Source organism: Rhincodon typus, chromosome 43 (genome assembly GCF_021869965.1).
Source record: "Rhincodon typus isolate 14 chromosome 43, sRhiTyp1.1, whole genome shotgun sequence".
In the NCBI taxonomy this organism is placed as follows: Eukaryota; Metazoa; Chordata; class Chondrichthyes; order Orectolobiformes; family Rhincodontidae; genus Rhincodon; species Rhincodon typus.
Window position 1 is genome coordinate 6445795 of NC_063374.1, and position 15206 is coordinate 6461000.

Here is a 15206-nt window from a genome sequence, read left to right on the forward strand (position 1 = left end):
GATTGTCCCATAGTGCCCAGGGATGTGCAGGTTAGGGTGGATTGGCCATGCTAAATTGTACCATACTGTCCAGGAATGTGCAGGTTAGGTGGGTTAGCCATGGGAAATGCAGGGTTACAGAGTTAGGGTAGGGTGGTGGGTCTGGATGGGATACCCTTCAGAGGGACTCGATTGGCCAAATGGCCTGTTTCCACACTGTAGGATCCAAGATTCTGTGGATACAGAGGAATGAATGTAATGTTAAACTGTGCCACAATTCTTTTCCTGTTTGATTCCACTCCGTTGTTGTTCCTTAGGTTTTCCTCAGAGAGGCAACATTTAATGAGGAATTAAATCTGTGGACACTGAGGTCCTCAGTGACCTTGTCCGAACAAGCCTTCTTCACGTGTTTGCCTTGACGGCACTGATCAACTTGCTAATTTACCTGTGGCGGTCACAGTGGATCTGATCCAATCATCACCTGATGATCACCCATGAGTGCGCTCAAAGCAGGGTCACTGATAAAGTAGCCAGGTTCTGCCACTTCGCTAGCCCAGCAATTTGTTGAGCTCTCCTGACCTCACAGCCTGGTGGTGATAACTAACTGCAAGGATACTGAGGTCAGAAGGTGAGACGGTCATATCTGTTCGGTTTGATAGCAAATTGCTGATAATGGCGCACAATGAGAACAAGGTCACCCACAAAGGATAGATGAAATAGGGATAGGAGTTGCTGATGATTGCTGAAAATCTTACTGCTCAAGTAAAGTTGTGACTTTGCAGCATTATTTTAAACAATAATAGTTTGCATTTATGTTTCATCTCTAACGTAGTTAATAATTTCTTGGCAATGCACAAGACAATTATCAGACAAAAATTCACTGTGAGCCATCTAGGGCGATATGAGGGCATATGATCAAAAGATTAGTCAATAAAAACCCGAAAGATCTGCAGATGCTGTAAATCACAAACAAAAACAGAAATTGCTGGAAAAGCTCAGCAGGTCTGGCAGCATCTGTGGAGAGAAATCAGAGTTAACGTTTCGGATCGAGTGACCCTTCCTCAGAACTTCCTCAGAACAGTTCCGAGGAAGGGTCACTCGACCCGAAACGCTAGCTCTCATTTCTTTCCACAGATGCTGCCAGACCCACTGTGCTTTTCTAGCAATTTCTGTTTTTGTTTGTGAAAAGATTAGTCAAATTATTTTTAAGCAATTTCTGAATAGGAAAGAAAGAGGCGAGGTGGTTCAGGGATGGAGTTTAAAGCCTGGATGAAAACCACCAGTAGCGGGGCAAAAGAAATCAAGAATCCATTGGATGTTACATTTGATGTAGAATTTGCTCGGGATTCTAGGGCTAGAGGAGATTACTGAGTACAGAGCAACATTGCCATGGATTTGAATTCAAGGATGAGAATTTAAAATTTGTCATGTTGCTAGTATGGAAGTCAGTGCAGGTAATAGATGATGGGTGAGGGGGATTTGGTGTGAGTTAGAATAAGGGGCAACAGAGTTTTGGATAACCTGGAAATTTTAAGGAGGGTGAAGATGGGAAGTCCTGAAAGAGCACTGGAATAGTTGAGACTAGAGGCGCTACGAGATTGGATGGTGATTTCAGCGCAGCAGATGAGCTGGGGCAGGGTGAGGAAGGGTAATACTGCAGGTGTGGAAGTAAGCAGTGTAGTCTTTCATGGGATATGAGCATTGTGGGCAAGATTGACATTTGATACCCATGTCTAATTCAACTAGAACTGATTGGCCTTTCCAGAGGGCAATTAAGAGTCAACCACAACACTGTGGTTCTCGGGTCACATGTAGGCCAGACCGGGTAAGGATGGCAGATTTCCATTCCTTTGAAAATACTAATGAACGAGGTCTTTTTTTTTAACAAGAATGGTTGAGTCATCACTATTGGACTAATTTTGATTCCAGATTTTATTGAATTCAAGAATCACCTTCTGTCATTGTGGGATTCGAACCCGTGACCCCAGAACATTAACCTGGGGTTCTGGATTAACAGCCCAGAGGCATTACCAGTATGTGTTTGTGTGTGTGTGTATAGGGGGTCAGTTAGTTCAGTTCTTTGCAATAGAATGATGCCAACAGTGTGGGCTCAGTTCCTGAATTGGCTGAGGTCACCACGAAGAACTCTCAACCTCACCCCTTGCTTGAGATATAGTGACATTAGGTTAAACTCACCATCAGTCGTCTCTCTCTCTAATGAGAGGGAAGACCTATGGTCTGGTAGCACTATGGCAACTTTACTATGTATATCCTCTTGGAGCAGAGATTGTGTTTGGAAGTTCTGCTCAGGGTCAAATAAGATGCAAGTGTGCGTATTGTCTGGTTTGGCCTCACCTAGACTAAAGTCTGAAGAGGGGATGAAGTCGCTGGCTAGGAAACGGAGTTCAGGTTGATGGTGACTTCTAACAACTTGCAGAAGTGCCCTGCACATAACACACAAGAGTTTCTTACCTGTCGACGGCTATGGCCAGCAGTGCATTGGTGGAGACGTAGAGGGAGACCATTCTGAGGTAGTTCACAGAAGAACATAGAACATGACCGAAGCTCCAGGACAGCTCTCTGACCACGTAATAATCCATCTCGAAGGGGCAGCACACGATGGCCACAATGAAATCTGAGATGGCCAGGTTGACTATGAGGAGATTGGTGATGTTCCTCAGGTTCTTGTATCTGGCCAGGGTCACAATGAAGAAAAAATTGCCGACACCGCAGACCAGCATGATGCAGACAAAGGCCACACCGATCACAATCCTGGCCTGGTAGAAAGTGATATCGGCAGCCTCCTGCCCTCTTATATCAGGCAATGACATGTATTGTTCATACTCATAACTCTGATTCCAAGACAAGCTGAGATCAGTCAAGCTCAAGTCACTGCATTGTGATGAGTTGGCACAGTGATCTGCCATGGCTAAAGTTTTACAACTTTCACCAAAATCCTGCGATCTTTGTTTGAAATGACTTCTTTGGTCAAGAGCTCATCGGTGTTTCTTGCGCGTAAACTTCTGCAGGATGAAACGTTTGATTGCAGAGATTCTTCTGCAGATGTTCTACCTGGATCAAGAGAGACATTTTAACCTTCACAGCTTGCGAGTTATGTGACTGTGGTTGAGAATCAGACAGTTGTCTGCATCGTTCTAACAGACGGCTGGAACACGACCCCGGAGTTGCCCTGTGACTCTGGGTTTTGAGTTTCGGCAAGGAACAGATTCAGTCCCGGTCCACAATGCGATTACTCTCCTTTGTCCAAGGCAGTGGTAAGAGAAAGGTCACTTTCTCAGACTCCGCTGGGCATGGCTTCTGAGGGGAAGAAAGATATCAGCTACAAAAACAAAGTTGCTGGAAAAGCTCAGCAGGTCTGGCAGCATCTGTGAAGGAGAAAACAGAGTTAACGTCTCGGATCCGGTGACCCTTCCTCAGAAGATATCAGCTTGTTCGATATCTGAAAAGAAAGGAAGTGCAGGGCTATGTGAGGAAGGCATGAGTGGGGTAACTTGCTCCCTCAGAGAGCCATCACAAACATGATGGACTGATTGGCCTCCTTCCATGCTGTAACCATATTGTAATTCTGTTTGGCTCAGTTGCTTTTGTATTCGGAGTCGCCTCCACCCCACTCCCTGCACCGTCACCAACAACAGCGAAGAAGACCCATCTTATCATCAACTAGTTCTGACCATTATCCCGGGACCCATGCTAAAACTGGAATATTTTCTCAGTCGCACAGTTCAGTCTAAGTTTGAACTGCGCTGTGTGCTGAGTGCGTGGTTTGCGGTGAGGTCAGGGACAAAAGTGCTTAACAATTGTGCCAGTTAGGAAGAGTCAGTCTTTGAGTCCCACTGGCGTAGACACAAGTGTTAGTGTTAGTTGGGGAGTGTGAAGTTGCACACACGACCAATAGCCTAAAGTCTTCCATTGTCTCAATTGGTGGGCATTTTGACATGGCTTGGGGGGGTGGGGAGAGGGGTTCACATACCCCAGCAATGAGCAAGTAAGTTGAGAAAATGGGAATTAACCTGAGCTTGCATTACCCAGCAGAGGATTCTTTACGAGAAATGCTTTGTGACCCTCCAGGCCCCTTATACAGGGGAGGTGGTATTTTTTGTAGTGAACCTCTGATTTTTCTCTGTGTTCTTTTCACAATACCTGTCAGCACAGAATCTGGACAGAGAGCCTGTTCCCAGCACAGTAAGCTGGTCACAGAGTGATAGGGGACAGGTGGATATTTCCCTTCCAAAGTTTCTGTCTGCCCTGTGGGGAATAAGCCAGAACCTGTACCTGGAGCCTGTCTATGTGGCATCAGTATGATGTGTGAATATCAAATCTATACCAGCTCCACCTCTACCCAATAAGGAGATCTGCACCAGTCACCTCCAAGTGTAACTTCTCCTCCAAACGAGATGCCACTCATCCTCCAACTCTGGCACTGTCCCGACAATCCAAGACCTGTTCAGTAACCAACTAACAGACATAGTCAGTTTCCATTGCACTGCAAGTTTTTCTAAATACACTCATGGGATATGGGTGTCACTGGCTGGGCCCAGCATTTATTGCTGCCCCTAGTTGCCCCTTGAGAAGATGGTGGGGGTGGGGGACGCGCTGCTGCCTTTCTGAATCACCTGCAGTCCATGTGCTGTAGGTAGACCCACGATGCCCTTAGGGAGGGAATTCTAGGATTCTGACACAGCAACACTGAAGGAACAGCCGATAAATTTCCGGGTCGGGATGATGAGTAGCTCAGAGGGGGAAGCTTGCAGTAGGTGACGTCCTCATGTATCTCTTGCCCTTGTCCTTTAAGATGGTAACAGTCGTGCGTTCGGAAGGTGCTTTCAAAGGATCTTTGATGAATTTCTGCAGTGCATTTTGTAGATGGTATGCACTGCTGCTATTACAAGTGCTGCTGAAGAAAGGCTGATGTTCCTGAACAGACTGTGCTTGTATGAAAACTTGAGAGGATCTTTAATGGGTTTAATTGCTGAACTTGTCATTATTCCAGTTAGTGGCCCACAAGCTACCTGTCCCAAATGATTTAACATGACTCTGTATAGACAGGTCCAATCAGACTCTCAAATAAACCAACTGACCCTTGTGTATGGCAAACTCCACCTTTTTGCTTGGAAAAATATTCACAGTCTATGTATGACCTGGTTTTAAATTTATCGAATTAAAGTACATGGAAGGAGGTCATTCAGCCCATCATGCCAGTGTTTTTCTCAAAGTGAGATTTAATTAATTGCCCTCCTTCCCCTACATTTGCCCATGGTCCTCACATTTCTTTCCTCCCTGATGGTAGTGACAAATTCCTTTTGTAAAGCTGCTGCCGACTCTGCTTCCACCACCCATAGCGAGCTCCAGATCACTCCAGAACAACTTGCTGCACATCTTCTTTCTGATCACTTTCCCTCTGGCATTTTACTTAAAATAATTCAAATTACCTTTAAATCTGTACCCTCTGATTTTCCTGTCAGTGGAAGCAGCTTGATTCTATAAGACTCTGCCCAGGACAGTTACAGTGAAAATACTGTTAATATGTTCCTGTTCCCCACTGAAGGCACCAAGCCTTGCTCAGATATAGTTCCGCGGGTGCTGTTAAATAAAAAGTGACTTTTTTTGTGTGTGAATCTGATCAGTGAGAATCACTCCATCGTATGGAACAAGACGTTCATGATTTAACCCCGGTGAGAGTTAGCTAGTGGATCTGAGCTGGGCTGTTACTGTCGGCCTAGGAGACTGGGCAGTTGGGGGGTCAGAGTCCAGATAAGACTAGGTCCCAAACTAAATGCAAAACTGGGCCCAGGTGACAGCATGCACTTGAACTCAGTCAGTCTCAGTAGACTGAAACCTCCACCACCTGTAAACAGATTAGGACACTTGCAATGGATCATGAAAATATCTTTTTTAATGCAACTTGGTTCAAAGCATCTCTAAAGACAAGCGACTGAATTGTCGCAAATCTTACCTTTCTTGATGCTTAATATTTTCAGCTACTTTAAGCTAAAAGAGCAGAAACGGTCCCAGATGTTAGAATAACCTGTACGTGAGGTTGGTAATCTGGACAACCCTAAAACGCTATAGAACTGAATTCACTTATCAGAAGGCAACTCAAGTTATTTTCAGTCCCTAATAGCTTGGTTTGTATTCGTTCCGGTTGACTAGAACTGACTGTGTGTGTCAAGTCTCTGTAAATCAGCAGCAGAAAATGCAGCAGTTTTATCTCACCCTCCGACAATTTCTCATAACGAGCATGGTTTAATGACCCATTGCTTCTGATCAGCCCAAAAGTGTGACATGCATCTTCCTCCAAGAGGCTGAATGCGGAGTGGACTCATTGATACAGTTCTTCTGTCACAAAATATCTCTGGGGCGGAGGGGAATTACCTGAAGAAATTTCCCACTTGTGCTGGCAGCCCACTCCTGTCTGCTTCAGAATTTTTAGATTCCTGAGAGAGAAACCGCACGTTTCTCTGGAGCTGAGCCCGTGGAATACTGTCCTCTCCCGTCTTTGTACTGAAGATCTCGTCTCTGCAGCTGGCTCTGTACCCAGCTCGCTCGCTCGCTCGCTCACTCACTCACTGACACGCAGTTGGGTCTGCCTGACTAGTTCCCTTCTCAAGGAGGAGCAGAATCTCCCAACCAGACTGTTATCTTAAAGGAGAAGTCCCATTTTCATTCAAGTTGAATTAAAAGGTTAGCCAGCCAAGACCACACCCCCCCCACACCATCAATAGTTAAGTGGCTAAAGGTTCCCGAGAGAAGTAAACAGGGTGAGGCAGCCCCCTAGGATGGGAGGAGGGAGGTGGTTTCCAAGGTTAAGATGCTTAGCAACTAAAAGGTTTTTCTTTTCCCAGAGGAGCAACAAAGGTCTTCATATAATTTAACAGTGTGTCACAAAAGCACAACTCATCAATTATTCCTGGCAGTGTTCCACTGAGGCACAACATCTTAAAGGACCCCAATCACCATGCAAAGGGCTAATCGAAATGAAATGGTGCGGGGCATTACCAAAGCTGGAAATAGAAGATGGAATGAGACAAACCAAGGAGTGACAATCTGGTGATCCCATCCTCAGGTTTTGAAATCCTGTGGAATATAGAATGTCTGGGGTGGAGGGGTGGGGGTGGGGGGGCGTGTGGTGCGATGGGTTTGGAGGAGAAGATTAATGCACAGATTTCAATGAAGGTTGAAAGGAAGGAAACTGTGCAAGGCAGGGTTGTCCAGGTCATTAGAGGAACAAGCCCCTTTCACAGAAACACTGACCGTAGCGATACAAGGCAAATAACAGATGGAGAGGCTGGAAAAATGGACAGTAGCAAGGTGGTTTTACTGTAATCTGAACAACCATCCTGCCTTACTGATGAAACCCTGAGGAGGGACTGAATTACCACAGGGATCTGGGAGCTTTTGCATTCAATTCCTCGTAGCTCCGACAAGCAGGGTCGTTATGCTGCAAACCCTTTGATCAGGCTGGGCCCAAGCTCTCTGGATTTGTCTGTGAATGACATCTTCACATTTGCTGCAATATTCAGTGCTCTGTTATCAGCCAAACAGAAACCTTAAGGATATAAATTCTTCAACAGTTTTGTTCACAACCTCTCAAACAGGAGATATCCTGTGTCTGTCAGTCTATTAGCTGTAGCTAAGAAAATTCAGGGGCTCCAGAATTCATGCCACTGTTACTTGTTCACAATAGAATTATGTAATTTCTAACCTGGGACTCATTAGGCTTGTTTACTTTCTTAAAAAGCAAGCATTTCTAGCTTTACCTTATATTTGTTTTTTTGCCCTGCTCAGTAGGCTAGAAACAACGGCCTAGAGATTTTATTGCTGGACTATTAATCCAGAAACTTAACTAATGTCCTGGGGAACCGGGTTTGAATCCCACCACAGCAGATGGTGGAATTGGAATTCAATAAAAAGTAGCTACTGTGATCCATGAAACCATTGCCGATTGTCGGAAAAACCCATCTGGTTCCATAAGGTCCTTCAGGGAAGGAAATTTGTCATCCTCACTTGGCCTGGGTTACATGTGACTCCAGACCCACATAATATTGTTGACTGTCATTTACCCTCTGAAATGAACTAGCAAGCCATTAAGTTGTACCAGTTGCTACAAAGGCTTTTCAAGGGCAACTAGGGACAGGCAATAAATACTGGCCAGCCAGCAATGCCCACAAATGAATTAAAAAAAGATGCTTGGTTGCTTATCTGACTCAAGGCTAATTTTCTCACTGCCTATTTTTGACCTCTGCCAAACTTCTACTCCTACCTTTTATTGATATGACCCATCAAATTCAGTGTTTCCTTCTAGTTAACCTCCTGAACACACACACAGGAGGGATTCATCCAGGAGATTTCCACCCTATTCAATACAAAATCCCCATCATGTACCATGTCTTCAGTGAAATGATTTTAACACAGTCTTCACCTTAATACAAAAAGCCTACCATAGTCTTTCCCCACCTTCTGTGGCCCTGTCTTGATTACCACAGTACACAGCATCATTGATTTTGTTGCTTTATGACTTCCAGGTGACATTACTGAAATGTATAAGATTCTTCAGGGTCTTGACAGGGTAGACATGGAGAGGTTGTTTCCTCTTGTGGAGAGTCTAGGACCAGAGGACAAAAAATCAGAGTACATCGAAGACAGAGATGAGGAGGAATTTCTTCTCTGACAGGGGTAGTGAATCTGTGGATTTGGCTTTACCACAGAGGGTTGGGTCGTGGAGTATCATCAAGGCTGAATCGGACATTTTTAATCAGTAAGGGACTCAAGGGTTAAGGAGAAAAGGCAGGAAAATGGGGCTGAGGAGTATCAGACCTACATGAGCTCATTGAATGGTGATGGGCCAAATGGTCCACTTCTGCTGTTACATCCTATGGTCATCCGTCTTCCCATGATACTCAGTACTCCTCCTCGAAACGTGCCTGGTGTGTATTTTGTCACCTCTGTTTTCTTTCCCTTCACACTTGCATACGAGTGTGACTGGGATTGTTTTGCCGTGGTAAAGGCAGACAGGACCTTTGTTCAGTGCCTCACCTGGAAGATAACACCCGCGAATGCTGCACTGAAGTTATGTATTCAAGACCTGGAGTGGGTCTTGAACCTTACGGCACAATCGATAATAAATGGTGATTTGTGTCTCCTGTAGGTCTGCAGTCAACATGATGCAGACTGCTGCTCTGTCGCTAATGCTCCTGGGCACTGCCCACGATGGTGATCTTTTCTTAACTCATTCACTGGATGTGGATTCTGCTGAGTTGGCCAGCATTTATCGCTCATCCCGAGTTCTGAACTTTGTATCAATTAAAATGCAAGTTTTTCTATTTAAAAGCTCTTCTAATCCGCCAGTTAAGGTTTGTCAGAGGGGCAGGTAAAAGTGTTGTCTCATTCACAGAGCTTAACATGTTTAATATTGAAGTTGGATGAAAGGTGGAGCTGGAGAAGCGCAGCAGGTCAGACAGCGTCGGAGGAGCAGGAAAGGTTCCAGACCCAAAATGTCAACTTTCCTGCTCCTCTGATGCAGTCTGACCTGCTGTGCTTCTCCAGCTCCACATTTTATTGACTCTGACATCCAGCATCTGCAGTCCTCACTATCTCCTAAGTTTACTATTGAAGGCATTTTTAGGGTTGGGGAAGATATCACTGTAAAATATTTATCCATCTACATTGTTGGCTCAGTGGTTAGCACTGCTGCCTCGTAGTGCTAGGGGTTCAGTTCCACCCTTGGGTGACTGTCTGTGTGGAGTTTGCACATTCTCCCCGTGTCTACGTGGGGTTTCCTCCGGGTGCTCCGGTTTCCTCCCACAGTCCGAGGATGTGCAGCTTAGGTTTGCCTGTAGCATTCAGGCTAGATGGATTAGATATGGGAAATGTAGTGTTACAGAGATAGAGCTGGGGGGGGATCGGGCCTCGTCAGAATGCTCTTCAGAGGATCAGTGTGGACTTGATGGGCCGAATGGCCTGCTTTCGCACTGTAGGGATTCTGTGATCATTTAAAAACCTAAATCATTTTTGTTTTCCCTGCAGGATATGCCACTGTTCTCACCTTGGAACTGTGACTTGTTAGGGGCTTCTCATTCACTGTGGTGCAGGTATGTCCTAGAGAAGCCATAGCAACTAATGAAAAATATGCAATTGCACAGATCTTGGTGTTTCTTAAACCAGAATCATAGGGGATGTTACACCATTATGTGTGCCTGTGGTATCTTTATGATAGTAATCGCATTTCCCTTACCATTCAATATTTTTCTCATTGTGCTTATTAAGTATTGCATTTGTCATGATTTCAACAGGCCCATGCCTAAATGGGTTTTGTATTCCCTTATGTGGAAAACCTTCCTCCTCCACTCATTATATTTTGAGTGTAAATCCCAGGCCCTATTATTAATTCAGTACCTTTCGATCCTTTCGTAACCTCTCTTGGATTTCTTGGAAAGTTCTCTGCTGCTGTGAAAATGGCCTCGTGTTTTTAAAGCCTCCCACTGTGATTATTGTCCTCCTGCCCCCAGTGAATGCAAGGTGTATTATTCTCCCGTGACTTCACCGGCTTTGGATTGAAGCAGGTCACATTACGCTCAGAGCCAGAGTTGAGTAATGTGCAACCTGAGTGAGGAGTGTCATGATCTGCCTCCTAATAATCTGCATTCTTCACAGTGATATCTGTGGCGAACATAACTGTGTTGGGGTATTTTCTGGTTCATACCATGCCCATACCATTGTCAAATCCTATTGTTCTAAGCTCAAATGAATGTTGGCACAATCTGTGCAACCTTTCCTCACTTGACAATGTCTGCGTTCCAAGAATTAACCAAGTGAATCCTTTGTTATTTGTTATTTATATAAATGATCTTGATGTGAATGTGCAAGGCATGATTAGTAAGTTTGCAGATGATACAAAATTAGGAGGTATCGTTGATAGCGAAGATGGTTATCAAAAATTACTTGATCAAATGGGGAAATGGGCTGAGGATTGGCAAATGCAATTCAATACAGATAAGTGTGAGGTGATGCACTTTGGAAAGTCAAACCAAGGTAGATCTTATACAGTGAATGGTAAGGTCCTGAGGAGTGCTGTTTAACAAAGGGACCGAGGAGTACAGGTACATGGTTCATTGAAAACGGCATCACAGATAGACAAGGCGGTGAAGGAGGCATTTAGCATGCTGGCCTTCATCGATTGAGACATTGAGTATAGGAGTTGGGACATTATGTTACAACTGTATAAGTCATTGGTGAGGCCGCACTTGGAGAATTGTGTATAACTTTGGTGACCCTGTTATAGGAAAGACATAGTTAACCTGGAAAAGTGTGCAAAGAAGATTTCCAAGGATGTTGCCAGGACGTGTAGGCAGTAGTAGGAGTAATAGGGAGAGGTTGGCCAGAATAGGACTTTATTTCTTGGAACATAGGAGAATGAGGGTGACCTTACTGAGGTATATAAACTCATGAGGGGCGTAGATAGGATGAATGCATGTAGTCTTTCTCCCAGGAATAGGGAATTGAAAACTAGAGGGCATAGGTTTAAAGTAAGAAGGGATAGATTTAAGAAGGACCTGAGGGGAAACTTTTGCATGCAGAGAGTGGTGTGTACATGGAATGGGCTGCCCAGAGCAAGTACAATAGGAACACCTAAAAAACAGGAACAAAAACAAAATTGCTGGAAAAGCTCAGCAGGTCTGGCAGCATCTGTGGAGGAGAAAACAGAGTTAACGTTTCGGGTCTGGTGACCCTTCCTCAGAACTGATGGTGGCTGGGAAAACGTCAGTTTATAACTTAGCATCAGTTCTGAGGAAGGGTCACCGGACCTGAAACGTTAACTCTGTTTTCCCTTCCACAGATGCTGCCAGACCTGCTGAGCTTTTCCAGTAACTTTGTTTTTGTTCCTGTTTTACAGCATCTGCAGTTCTTTTGGTTTTTATATTTAAAAAACATTTGGAAAGGTACATGGTTGGGAAGAGTTTAGAGGGATATGGACCAAATGAGGGTAACTGGAACTAGCTGTGTGGCACCATGGTCAGCATGGACCAGTTTGGGCTGAAGGGCCTGTTACTATGATGTATTACTCTATGACTCTATAAGTCAAATGCCTGGTCTAGGTAGGTGCCCTTGATCAGTGCTAAAGAGCGAGGGTCCATTCATTGTCACCTTGCTTAGACATGTTCAGAATAAGAGAGGTTGTTTCAAATTGAATGTTAAATGGTAGAACAATTAAAATTGGGAATATGCACTTGGGAGTCCAGAATTGGGAGGCAAGGTTATAAGGGGTTACAGAACGGTGGAGAGATAAGTAGGGCCACAAGATCATGGAGGGATAATACTGACTCAGTAGATAGTGGGGTCGCACTGAAGGGCATGCATGTTGTTTGTTGTCTCTCAAAGCTGGTGGTGGTAGATGGAGATAGATTGGGTTGCTGCTTGAGAAAGGGCTGGAGGCGCCAGGTGAATAGATCTGGGGCCAGAGACCTGAATTTGCCAAGGATGATAATTGTCGCAAATGTGGCTCAGTGTGAGGTAAGGGAATGGATTCAAAATGGAACTGATTGGCCAGGAATTTGTAACAATCTCTTGGGGGAAGGTAGAGATGGGAAGGCTTGGGAATGGTGAAATTGTGGCTGGTTTGAAGTGCCTGGAAGGGAGCAGTGAGTGGCATTCTAAATAATTGATCACCCCATTCTGACTATCACTGACCCTGCAGTACCTTTCTTGGCCTTTCCACCTCACTTGCACGACCACATCGTTGGATCCTCTTAATCCTGTCCCTCCTCAGGACTTTACTGCGTGGGGTAACAGCTATTCATGAGAGTTTGAAAGTTTGATGGCTAATTCAACTGTTGCAAAAGATATTGTTTAAACAGCCACTTTGAAATCATAGAATCCCTACAGTGTGGAAACAGGCCCTTCGGCCCAATAGGTCCACACCGAACCTCAGTGAAGCCAACCCAGACCCATCCCCCTATAACTCACCTAATCGACACATCCCTGGGCACTATGGGACAATTTAGCACGGCCAATCCACCCTAACCTGCACATCCCCGGGCACTATGAGACAATTTAGCACGGCCAATCCACCCTAACCTGCACATCCCCGGGCACTATGAGACAATTTAGCACGGCCAATCCACCCTAACCTGCACATCCCCGGGCACTATGGGACAATTTAGCACGGCCAATCCACCCTAACCTGCACATCTTTGGACTGTGGGAGGAAACCGGAGCACCCGGAGGAAACCCACGCAGACACAGGGAGAGTGTGCAAACTCCACACAGACAGTCGCCCGAGGGTGGAATCAAACCCGGGCCCCTGGCGCTGTGAGGCAGCAGTGCTAACCACTGAGCCACTGTGCCGCCCCTGATCAGATTGTTAGGTCCAAAACTGTACCATCATGCTTGAAGACATATGTGGTCACTTGTGCGGAGTTAGTTTTGTTGCTGAATAGAATGGGTTAGGCGTTTTGACTGTTGCTCGATAATGGCATTATTTCTTCGTTTTAAAGTAACAGAACGAAAGCAATCAAAACATGAAGCTCTTTAGTCAGGAATCTTTTAGGGAGCAATTACTTCTCTCCAAATGAGTAATTACTTTTGTGATTTGAAATGAAGACATTGCCCAATATAGGTATAGTTCTTCCATGGTATTTTATTAGCACACTTAATAAAGCATTTGCATCAAGTTCCACATTGAAAGGCGCTATATAAATTGTGATTTTTTATAGCGGAATACACGGTGATGAATCATGTTTGCAGCCATAATTGCTTATTTTTGGTCCATCAATTAAAATGGACTGCAGAATTAAATGCTGTAGTGCTCCCGCTCTCTGAAACTGCAACAGAATGCAAACCGAGATAAATTATCCTGCGAACATTCCCCTGGGTGTCTGTTCCACTTTAAAGGACGCAGTTCTCTGTGTTTCAGAAAGCCCACTTAATCAGCGAGAGGGATCTCTGACGCTTGAAATACGACAAAGCCAGTGTGCATGAAATGACTAATCATCGGCAGGTCTCCAAACAAAGACGTGAATCAAAGCAGGACACATAAATCAGCATGAGACTCTCATTATTGAGCATGTACTGTGCGGTATGATGTGACAAGAGAAAATTAAAATCAGCTACTACATCAATTGTTTTCCAAGCCAAAAATATGTAATTAATTGGTAAATTCCAAATTCGACATTTGGCATTCGACATTTAGTATTAGCATAGAATGGGTCACAGCACTTTGGCTGCCTATTTACATTCCTTTTATGATGCTTATTTTCATCGAAGTCAAAAACAATTAAAACAGTGTGGAGAGAGATAGTAGGAACTGCAGATGCTGGAGAATCTGAGATAACAAGGTGCAGGGCTGGATGAACACAGCAAGGCCAAGCAGCATCAGAGGAGCAGGAAGGCTGACGTTTCGGGCCTAGACCCTTCATCAGAAATGGGGGAGGGGAAGGGGGTTCTGAAATAAATAGGGAGAGAGTGGGAGGCGGATAGAAGATGGATAGAGGAGAAGATAGGTGGAGAGGAGACAGACCGGTCAAAGAGGCGGGGATGGAGCCAGTAAAGGTGAGTGTAGGTGGGGAGGTAGGGAGGAGATAGGTCAGTCCAGGGAGGACGGACAGGTCAAGGGGGCGGGATGAGGTTAGTAGGTAGGAGATGGGGGTGCGGCTTGAGGTGGGAGGAGGGGATAGGTGGGAGGAAGAACAGGTTAGGGAGGCGGGGACGAGCTGGGCTGGTTTTGGGATGTGGTAGGGGGAGGGGAGATTTTGAAGCTTGTGAAATCCACATTGATACCATTGGGCTGCAGGGTTCCCAAGCGGAATATGAGGTGCTGTTCCTGCAACCTTCGGGTAGCATCGTTGTGGCACTGCAGGAGGCCCAGGATGGACATGTTGTCTGAGGAATGGGAGGGGGAGTTGAAATGGTTCGCGACTGGGAGGTGCAGTTGTTTATTGCGAACCGAGCGTAGGTATTCTGCAAAGCGGTCCCCGAGCCTCCGCTTGATTTCCCCGATGTAGAGGAGGCCACAACGAGTACAGCGGATGCAGTATACCACATTGGCAGATGTGCAGGTGAACATCTGCTTGATGTGGAAAGTTGTCTTGGAGCCTGGGATGGGGGTGAGGGAGGAGCTATTGTGGCAGGTGTAGCACTTCCTGCGGTTGCAGGGAAAAGTGTCGGGTGTGGTGGGGCTGGAGGGGAGTGTGGAGCAGACAAGGGAGTCACGG

At 45.4% G+C, this 15206-nt stretch overlaps 2 protein-coding genes across 3 annotated transcripts in view; one reads left to right on the forward strand and one right to left on the reverse strand.

Moving 5' to 3' along the window:
* LOC109936341 (RNA-binding protein 4-like) overlaps nt 1-15206 on the forward strand; it is a 61872-nt gene that overhangs the window by 24300 nt on the left and 22366 nt on the right. Inside the window, exons 3-4 of one of the 2 annotated variants that reach the window (XM_048619792.1) lie at nt 10024-10088; nt 13910-14114. In XM_048619792.1, coding sequence (XP_048475749.1) covers nt 10024-10055 — 32 coding nt within the window. In that variant the 3' untranslated portion in view covers nt 10056-10088; nt 13910-14114. Of the gene's footprint in view, nt 1-10023; nt 10089-13909; nt 14115-15206 lie in introns of those variants that run through there. The other variant, XR_007266057.1, reaches the window with a different exon arrangement.
* Nucleotides 2071-4110, reverse strand: LOC109936340 (prokineticin receptor 2-like). The gene has a single exon (XM_048619793.1). The coding sequence runs from the start codon at nt 2904-2906 to the stop codon at nt 2448-2450; it is 459 nt and encodes a 152-aa protein (XP_048475750.1). The 5' UTR covers nt 2907-4110; the 3' UTR covers nt 2071-2447.